This window comes from Hibiscus syriacus, unplaced genomic scaffold (genome assembly GCF_006381635.1).
Source record: "Hibiscus syriacus cultivar Baekdansim isolate YM2019G1 unplaced genomic scaffold, ASM638163v2 tig00002237_pilon, whole genome shotgun sequence".
Classification (NCBI taxonomy): domain Eukaryota; kingdom Viridiplantae; phylum Streptophyta; class Magnoliopsida; order Malvales; family Malvaceae; genus Hibiscus; species Hibiscus syriacus.
In genome coordinates, this window is record NW_024061918.1 from 13,160,245 (window position 1) to 13,171,122 (window position 10,878).

Below are 10,878 nucleotides of genomic sequence, written 5' to 3' on the forward strand. Positions count from 1 at the left end.
CTAGAATTGTACAAGTAATTTTAATACCTAGAGGCATGTATTCACTAACACCTTACTAAAATTGACCACTGGTTCTAGGACTAAATCAACCTGACACTTTGATACTACTAAATGTAACACCATAAACCCAATTGGACCTAAAGTGCCACATTGGGCTACCGAGACAACCCCTAATTTCCAAAACTTATTCGTTTTCTTTTCAAATACGTTGAATGGTATTATAAATAAACATAAATAACTGTTATAAAATATTTTACAAAACTAAAGCTCTGTGACACATCATTTAAAACCAAAATAATACAAACTTTGAGTTTAATAAATTGAATACATGAGTAAGTTCTATTAATACATATGCCCACTAAAACTACAATACGTTACTCTAAAGGAGATGTTGGAAGTCCTGCTACGCTAGTGCTCCATGAACTACTCAAGCTACTGACCTGCCAATAAAAAACATCCAAAGGGTGGGCTTACAAAGCCCATCAGTATAATCGTTAATCTAGAGTAGCATAAAAATTTCATAAACACAGTCATGCTAAAGATATAGTACTAAGAAGTAAATAAATGCATGATCTAGATCAAGTGCTACATACTTAAGGCTTAGTTGTCCTATCACTGAAATAGGGGTCTCATGCTTCCTTAAATTCTCTGCTAAGGGCTTAGCTATGTGTATACCTCTAAAGGGTCTCTAACCCTAATGATTGCATCTATTGGGCTTTATCTAAATGTGATATTGGCCCTGCTATACATTATTTGAATGTAATACTGAAGCTATTATGCATTATCTGAATGCAATACTGACCCTGTTATGCATTATTTGAATACAATACTGACTCTGCTATGCATTATATGAATGTAATACTGACCCTACTATGCTTTATCTGAATGTAATATTGAACTTGGTATGCATTATCTAAATACAATACTAACCATGCTATGTATTATCTGAATGTAATGGTAATCCTACTATGCACCACACAAGTTATGGTTGGCATCATGGTGCGGCTGAGGGTTCTGCATGTCGAAGCTCACGTACTACTCTAGCATGTCGAAATACCCTTGGTTACTTGGGTGAGATCTATAACTATATTAGAAACATACACCCAACCCCTTGGTATATAGGGTGAGATATGGAGCTGCATCAGAAACGTACACCGTGTCAACTTACTACATCAAGTCTTGGGACATCTGCGCCTAGTTGGCATCTGAATTACCTTGGCACTGACTAGTATATACATGGACTTACTAACAAACAAGAAAGTCATTCTACTGCTAAAGTAACTTAGGTATCCTGGTTGTTTTCCCAAGTGTCACACAAAGGCTAGTTTTATGACATCCTAGTTGTTATTGTTCTAACTGTTCTGAGTTATTACTAATCTCGTTTAATACTTTTCCTACCTGTTATCTCGCTCTTTCTCTCATCTAGAAAGTTATACAAGGATTTATTAATATGTTACTACTGATAATCTGTATTGATCTGGTTGTTCATTACTTAAGGGCATTTTAGTTATTCTCTAGCTCTAGAGAAGTCTCGACGCGTTTCGAGACTTCACTACAATTACTGTGTTTGTTGGTCTTGATTATGATATCGCCTAACCCGATACCTGACTTGGGTTCATTTTTTAGTAGAGATACACTACTTGCTATTACTTCGTTTTCCCCAAATTTACCATCGAATTTAAGGAATAATTGCACGTTCAACACTCTCGGTCGTTATTGCGGTAAATAATTTCTATTTCATAATTTGATTAGTTTGTCGTGCCACTTGTTGGTACACCCTCTGCAACGATCTTTCATTCTTAGATATATGTTACGTGCTATGGTTACTCTGGTTATAACCCACTCCTATGAGTGTCGTTGGGCCCGTTTGGTCAGTTATGTCCCTCACATACTAAGTTTTATCCTTACAGACCATCCCTAGATCTTACAGACCTTAAGCGGGTTAAAATATGATAAGTTAAAATATGATCATCCAAGGTGGGTAGTATCGATACTCTGCTTGTAGTATCAATACTTTGGGGTCAAGTATCGATACTCCTATGAGTATCAGTACCACAAATGCATTCTAATTCTGAAATAAGATCTTAGCAGCGATATTATCACCCTGAGTATCGCTACTGTAGGGGCAATATCGATACTATTCCTTGTAGTATCGATACTTCCTTCCTGAAACCCTATTTTTTCCTTTATTCATCCAATATCAATATTGTTTATCCTAGTATCAATACTTAAACCCTGAAATGGTTATTTTAGTCCCGATAATACATTTAAATGCACTCTAAAAGCCATAGTTTGATTCTAAATCATGTATTAATGCTATAGGTAGTTATTTAGAGTCCTAAAGTGTCATAAAACGCATTATTTACATCTAAAACATCATCTAAGGCATGAATCAAGTTTTAACCCTAAATGATCAACCACATAAATCTTAGCAAATTCTTGAAATTTATGAAAGCTTAATACTCTAAAGGATTAGAAATGCACTACCTTGATGTTTGAATCCCGAAATAGAGCTCTTTTAGCTATAAATCATTCTCCTTTAGGCTTGGATTATAAAACCCTTTTTTCAAAAATAAAAACCGAAAGCTTTAAATCCTTAAATGATGCTGCTGGAGAGATTAAGAACGGATTGGAAATATGAAAAGGCTAAAAAAAACCTTACCTTTGCTAAGGAAAGGAGCTTGGAGAGGAAGAAGATGAAAAAAGAGAAAGAGAGAAGAAATGAAGAGGTTAAGAAGATGAAGAGATAATAAAGTCTTCATCTTTTAAAAATGAGTTAATTACACTACTGGTCCCTTTTCATCTTTATACTATTTAAAAATCACTTTTTATGGTTAATGGGGTCCAAGCCCAGCCCAATTAAGCCCAACGAATTGAATTATAAGATTCACAGGGTTCATAAGTCTCCTGGATAAACCCAAAACTATTAGCACGGAATTTGTGGTGTTACAAATGGTTCATAGTCAAATTTAATTACAAGAAAGAATAAGGGTAAAGTTAATAAAATATATAAATATTGAGAATTAAATTTATTATTATATAAAAATATAAAAGATTATAATTTTCCTTACTAATAATAAAACAGTAATTTTTTTATTCATAAGTTGTGTAAAATAAAGTTTATATAATTATGTTTATTTTAAACATTAAATTCTAAATAAGATACATGATATTAAAATTGATAAGCTTATGTAAACTAAAGTTCAGATTCCGTATAAGATGATTTTTTATGATAGAAAGAAAATTCCGAATTAAAAAATGATAAAATAAAATGAAATTTAATATTTCTTAAAAAATATTATATTTGATTTTTAACCATACTAATCATTTGATTTGATAAAAATAAATTTATTTTCTATTTTTAATAACAAATAAATCGAAAGAATATCTTATATCTTTTCTATTTTTATCCCCTATAAAAAGAATATTTTTCTTTATAATTGTTTCATTTTTCCTATAGAATACAAAGATATATTAAGGGAAAAATATGATTTTTCTCTCTATTTTTATCTTTTCAATTTTGTTATCTTTTCTCATATCAAATAAATCTTAAAAGATAAAATCAAGATTGTAGGATGTAATTTGAAAACACATTAATATTTCATGAAATCACATGATTCTTCTATTTGTTTAAATTCATGAGGCGTTTAAAATGGCTAAAACTTTCCAATAGCTAATTTTAATTTTTTTAAATAGATTGAAGTAATTAAAAGATATTATTTATTCACAATTTTTTAATCTATTGACAACGCTCACACTCTGAAGATGCAATTATTAGAATCCAATTTTTTTTTTAAAAGTATAACCTTTCTTTTTTACTATTTAAGCTCTTGATGAATTTCTCACTTCAAAAATTTTAATTATAAAAGTTTAACTTTCTATCAACAAACGACATAACTATTTTAAGAGCTAGATATTGATCATTACCATTACTTTTTTTTTCATCACTACCCAAGTCCTTCCACTTCCTAGTTTAAATTATACCATGTGGGACAGTAAATAGGGTAAGATACAATACAAAGGGTTGATACAATCTTTTTAGAACATCGAAAAAGATGGCTCCCTTTGTTCTTTGTTACTTTTTCTCCTTTGTGGACCATTTACAAGGATCTAATTTATTTCTTTAATTGAATATCAATGGTTTTTTTTTTTAATTTGAGATTAACTTTAGTCTATGAAAATGTATGGAATGCTTCTCTCCTTTTTCTTCACTTTTTTTTCCACCATTTATTTGTATTTTCCCACTCACCTTCGTGTGTGCATTGCATAACTGATAGTGACAGAACTTGTGATAGAGTTTGGAGGGCCAATTAAAACTTTAAAAAATTTAGAGATTTATATTATTTTTTTAAATTTTTTTGAAGGCTTTAGTTTACACCTTTTCCAAAATAATAGGGTCTAAAAGTTTTGAAAATTTAAGAGGTTTAATGAGAATTTATAAAAAATATGGAAAGGGGTTAATCAAGAACATTAAAAAATTTTAAAGCTTAATCTAAATTTCTAATTTTTTTGAAGAAACCAAATTAATTTTTTTGAAAATTAAAAGGGTCTAATTATAATTTTTTAAATTTTGGGAGACCATAACCCGGTTAACACCTCTTGCCTTCCGCCACTACTGAGTACAACATTTGACCAAAAGTTAAAATTGAGATCGTTTAAGACAAAAGAATTCCAAAATGGACCCTTTTTCTATCCCTCATTGAAAGCAAGCATTAGTGTCAATGAGTGAGGTAAATGTAAGACAACTATTGAAATGATGCAAGGTAAAGGAATACTTTTATCTTTTAGTTAAATAAAAAGATAAATTACAACTTTGATCACTCAACTTTAATCACTCAACTTTAATCTTATTCGTAATCTAATTACTATAGTTTATTTTTTTTAATTTAATCATCAAAGTTTTGACTTGTTTTAGAAGAGTGACATGACAACCACATGTGTTGGTGTAGACTAATTTTTACTGACATGACATCTACATTATTTTTCTTTTTTCTTTTTATTTTATCTTATTCTCTTAAAGATGAAAGTTTTATAGTTTTATCTATGTATAACGTTCGACACTGAAATCATCATCCTCTGACATCTTCTCTTACCACTATATCAGTGTAGATTTTTTTTAAAATTACTTTAAAACTAGTGAAATTCAACCCAAAACTCAGGAAATCCCAAATTACTATAATCTACAATGTCCATCTTCCGATCAATATGGAATCAAAGTGGCGGAGCCACAACTTGGTGAGGGCGGGCACGAGACCACCTTGAAATCCGAATTTTCTTCGATTAGTTATTTATTTTACTTATGGTGCCCACCCTGAAATTTGAATTGTACCATCCCATTTAAAAATTTTATGTTGTTAACATATGTGTTTCCATCCTGAAAAATATATTTGGACTCGCCACTATATACAACTCACTTCCTCCTCCACCTCTCCATCGATAGGATTTAGAAGATGATGCTCCATTGTCAAGAAATCGAAGGAAACCAGAAGTAACTTTTTTCAGAAACATAAAGAAAGTTTTGGTTTATTTCAAAAATTTTAAAAGAAAATTGTCAAATTATAATGCCGTTAATTATTTAATGATGGAATGATCAAAATTAGGAACAAGTAAAATATTTATGGATTCAATTAAAAGATTTTAATCTTCAATAATCAAAATAAGAAAGAAAAAAGATGAGGGATGAAATTTATAATTTATCATAGTAAAAATGCTTTTAGGTGAATTTTTTTTACCTCTTATGAAGCAAAATCTAAAGGACCCCTTGGTTTATAGAAAGTCAGGACCTGGAATTATGACATCAAACATGTTAGATATTATTCGGTCAACCATTGTCTCCTCCCTCCAAGAAAAAAAAAATCCCTCTCAAAGGAATAAGAAAACAATGAAGTAGTGATCTCCAGTTCTTCGTCCACTTCTAATGATTTGAATCAATCAACCTAGACTAGTTTTTTCATTAAATTATTTATAATATTTGGGGGTTGTACTTTTTTTTATTTAGATCTAATCACTTTAAAAAGGAACAAGACTAATTTAACCATTCAAACCACTCAATAAACATACTTTCTGAACTATTTCTTTTTACTATTAGTATATCTAATATTAATATTTATATACATATAATTGTACTTTAGAAATTTTAAATTCATTAAATATTTTTAATTAAAGCTTAAACTAAAAAAAATACTTAAACTATGATTTTCTTGCTTTAGGTATCTAAATTATTTTTTGGTTAAATTAAGTACTTAAATTATTATATGTAACCACTTTAAGTACCCCAACTATTTTTTTGGTCAAAATAAGTCCTTAAATTATACCCATTTTTTGCTTTAAAAACCAAAACCTAATTTTGTATGATGTGTCAACATCTTATTGCTTAAAAATTAATTTTTAACTAAAAAATTAAGACTTAAAATAATTAAATACGATAATTTAAGTACTTGTTTAAAAATAGTTCAAGTACTAAAGGAAAAAAACATAATTTAAGTATTCACTTTTTACTTTAAACCTTTTAATTAATAATATAATTTTATACTCCTTAAAATTTTATAATTTAAAAATAATTTATAATAAATTTTTCAAAATTCGTACCATTAACATAAAATTTTACATCTGATCAAATCTTTATAACTATATAATCAATCTCCATGTGCGAGACAATGTTTTTGTTAGGTACCCCTACCCAACTCCCATTGACTTCTATCAACACTTTTCAAATTAAGTAGGAGATGAGGACTATATTACATATCCTTATGGCTAGGACTAGATTTCTTTATATTTAATAGCTAACAACTGCAAAACTAAAACAATATAATTTGGCAACCTAAATGAATATTTGTCCAAAAACAAATCTCTAACTTTTGAAATTCACACTTGTCATGCGTTGGGTTCCCTGCAATTTACTAGTCTTACTTTTTAGGTAGAAAGAAGCTTACTTTTTAGTCGTTTTATAAAGTTTATTTTTTAAGTCAAAACAATTTGAAATGAAGACTCATCATTCATTTAGTAATGTTAATGCATTGCATGATAATGTATTTTTAACTTCCCGGAAATCAGACCTGATAAAACGAAAGAGTAAAGTACATAAATGATCCACTAACTATACATTATTATTTTGTTAAGTCTCCTAACTATTAAAAGTTACAAAATGGTCACTTAACTATTTATATGTTTCAAATTTATTTTTTTTGTTAAAATATTGACGGTTATCTGAGTTGGATATTATTTTACTGAGTCTCCATTTACATTATATCGTCGAGCCAATAATTAAAATATTATATTGTTGATAGACATTATTAAAACATGATTTATCATATTACACTCAGTAAATTAACGTTCAGCTCATATAATTATCATTTTTCAATAGAAAATGATAAATTTAAAATATATGAATAATTAAATAATTATTTTATAACTTTTAATAATCGCTCAACAAAATAATTAACTATAATCTAGATATCAGTTGTGTCCTCTACCCAAAACTAAACTAAAATAGGAAAAATGTTCCTATGGTCACAGCATGGCTAGCTGTCATCATCATAACTTCTCTCATATTTCTTTATCAACTTGGTATTAAATTTTGAATGGGAACATGCACTCAAGCCGCTATTAATGGTGCATTTTCTGTTTTTATCTTTGACAGGCACTAAAGCTTTACACTTCTCTTCCCTTCTGTCTCTTTCTCACCGCTCTGTTCTCACTATCTTCTTCTTATTCTTCTGAATTCCTAATCTTAAAGGAAGTAACAGATATGGGTTTTTTGTCTTTGAGCTTTCATTTGTTATCAAACAAAGAAGAGTTGTGTTAAAAAAAGATATGAATATCTCCCAATTTCTTATCTTTCTCTCTCTTACGTTCACACTTTCGGTTAATGGGAACACGGAGCTTAGATCTCTAATGGAGCTGAAGGCTTCTTTAGACCCAACAAACATGGTCCTCGAGTCATGGAAGAGCGACGGCGACCCTTGCGGCGGTTCTTTTGTCGGCGTGGCCTGTAACGAGCACCGTAAGGTGGCTAACATTTCTTTACAGGGAAAGGGTCTCACTGGTAAATTATCGCCTGCCGTCGATGGTCTCAAGTGTCTCTCTGGTTTGTTCCTGCATTACAATTCTCTGTCTGGTGAAATACCTGAAGAGCTCTCAAACCTTCAAGAGTTGACTGATCTTTATCTTAATGTTAATAATCTGTCTGGTCCCATCCCACCTCAGATTGGTAGCATGGTTGGTTTACAAGGTTAGTTCATCATTTTGTTTCTGAACATTTTCATTTATTCAGTTAGTATAATGCCAAAATTAATCTCTAAACTTATATTAAAATGATTATTTTGATCTATATTTCTTTTAAATATTTTAGATTTAACATTTCATTTTGGATACACTCCAAAATAAAAAAAAAATATTTATCTTAAAATGAAATGTTAGGGTCAAACAACTTTAGAATAAAATAATAAGGGTCAAAGGAAATATTTAATCAAAGTTTTTTTAGGAAATCTTCTGAAAAAAAAAAGAAAATCAAAATGATCATTCTAATAAATAAGCGTTTGTGAGCTAATTTTAATATTATGCCTTTTTGAGTTCCATCGTTTAACTATAAGATATATGGGATTCAAGTGTTCATACACTTGTTTTAACAATAAATCTTTTGCCCTGTAGTTGTAGATTTATGTTGCAACCAGCTAACAGGGAATATACCTACGGAGATAGGGGAGTTAAAGGGATTAAATGCACTTTCTTTGCAACATAATAGACTAAGTGGTAAAATCCCAGCAAGCTTAGGGAGCTTGGGGATGCTAAGAAGAGTTGACTTGAGCTTCAATCTCCTCTCTGGTGAAATTCCATTAAGATTAGCTAATAATCGGCAATTGGAAACTCTAGATGTCCGAAACAATACGCTCTATGGCAATGTCCCTCAAGGTAACTATGATTTCTCCTTGTATAATTCACGTTCTTCATGTTAGCTTAGACTGATTCGTAGTCTGCAATGAATGAAAACCAAGGTCTGAAGAGATTGAATGGAGAATTCCATGGTGAGAACAATCCTGGTCTATGTGGGACAGGCTTTCCGACGTTGCGAAGTTGCACTCGTTTCGATAACATGAACATCAACCAGCTCGGACCGTCCTCATCACATCTAAATGACACAGTTCCACTAGTTAACTCACATACATTAGATAACCAGGGACGTTGTAACCGCACTCGTTGTTCGAATCCGTCGAGATTGCAGATGTTACCTGTTATTTCGGGGGTGATTACAGGTGTTTTCGTTTTTACGGTTGCCGGATTTCTTGCACTCTTTCGCTACCGTAGGAAGAAGCAAAAGATTGGGAATACATCAGAATCTTCTGATGGGCGCCTTAGCACTGACCAGGCAAAGGAACTTCAAAGGAATGGAAGTGTTTCTCCACTTGTAACACTTGAATACTCACACGGATGGGATCCATTGGGTGATCGATGGAACGACATTGGATTTTCCAGGGAACATTTCGATAAGTTTAGGTTCAATCTAGAAGAAGTCGAGTCCGCAACTCGGTGCTTTTCCGAGTTGAACTTACTGGGGAAGAACAATTTCTCATCTGTCTACAAAGGGGTTCTAAGAGATGGTTCACTTGTAGCCATTAGGAGCATAAACGTGACCAGCTGCAAATATATAGAAGCAGAGTTTGTTAAGGGCTTGCACTTATTAACATCCTTGAGACATGAAAACCTCGTTACGCTCCGAGGTTTTTGCTGCTCAAAGGCCAAAGGCGAATGCTTTCTTATATATGACTTCGTTTCGAAGGGAAATCTATCGAAATATCTGGACGTAGAAGATGGAGGCGAACCGGTTATCGATTGGCCAGCAAGGATATCTATCATCAACGGCATCGCAAAAGGTTAGTTTACGTAGTTTTCGATCCGGTTATGAGGCCTAAAAGATCAAAGGACCCCAAACATTTCTCATTGACTAATTTCTCTGCATTTTTGTCTCCAACAGGTATTGAATATTTACATAGAAGTGAAGGAAGCAAGCTACTGATAGTCCACCGCAACATATCAGTAGAGAAAGTTCTCATTGACCACCAATTCAACCCCTTGATTGCAGACTCTGGCCTGCACAACATTCTTGCTGATGACATTGTGTACTCAACTCTTAAAGTAAGTGCTGCCATGGGTTACCTAGCACCAGAATACGTTATGACCGGCCGGTTTACGGATAAGACCGACATATTTGCATTTGGAGTGATTGTTCTCCAAATCCTGTCTGGTAAACTTCAACTCACAAGCTCAATGCGATTGGGAGCAGAATCTAGCAGGTTTGAAGATTTTGTTGACAAAAATCTAAGAGGAGAATTTTCAGAGTACATGGCAGCTAAGCTGGGGGAAATCGCAATTCGTTGCACCAATGAACACCCTGAAGATAGACCTAGCATGGTGACAATAATTAAAGAGCTAGATGACTGCAGTTTATTGAGTTCTTGATGTACATTATTTTTTAACTTGAAAAAGCGATAGCATGATATGTATGATATGATCAAATAGATTTCTGAAAATGCTTTTCGTTTGTTGCAATTTAGTTTCATTTTGACGGGGACTAATAAGAACAAATTGTATACGGATATACGAGGAATAGTGATATATTTTAGATACTTTTAGGTTAAACTATAACCACGATGATTTAGGTAATAACCCATAATTTTGGCAAGGATCAAAATGTAAATTTTAAATGTTTTGTGCCCAAAACAGAAACTTGAAAAAAGTTCAAGGAGCAAAGTGGTAATTTTTCTAAAAAAAATTATTTCATTGAGGAATAGTTCATTCTTAAGAATGAAGTTTTATGGAATTCAGATTTTGATTCGGAGTTTGTCTAAAATGCTATGAAGCGATAAAGTTTGATAAAATATT

General features: G+C 31.7%; 1 protein-coding gene across 1 annotated transcript; it reads left to right on the top strand.

Annotated features, from left to right (window-relative positions):
• The first annotated feature begins 7,541 nt into the window (after positions 1–7,541).
• Positions 7,542–10,562, top strand: LOC120143015 (LRR receptor kinase BAK1-like). Its single transcript, XM_039157446.1, has 4 exons — positions 7,542–8,230; positions 8,650–8,910; positions 8,994–9,869; positions 9,971–10,562. The coding sequence occupies exons 1-4, from the start codon at positions 7,813–7,815 to the stop codon at positions 10,453–10,455; spliced, it is 2,040 nt and encodes a 679-aa protein (XP_039013377.1). The 5' UTR covers positions 7,542–7,812; the 3' UTR covers positions 10,456–10,562.
• The last annotated feature ends 316 nt before the right edge of the window (positions 10,563–10,878 follow it).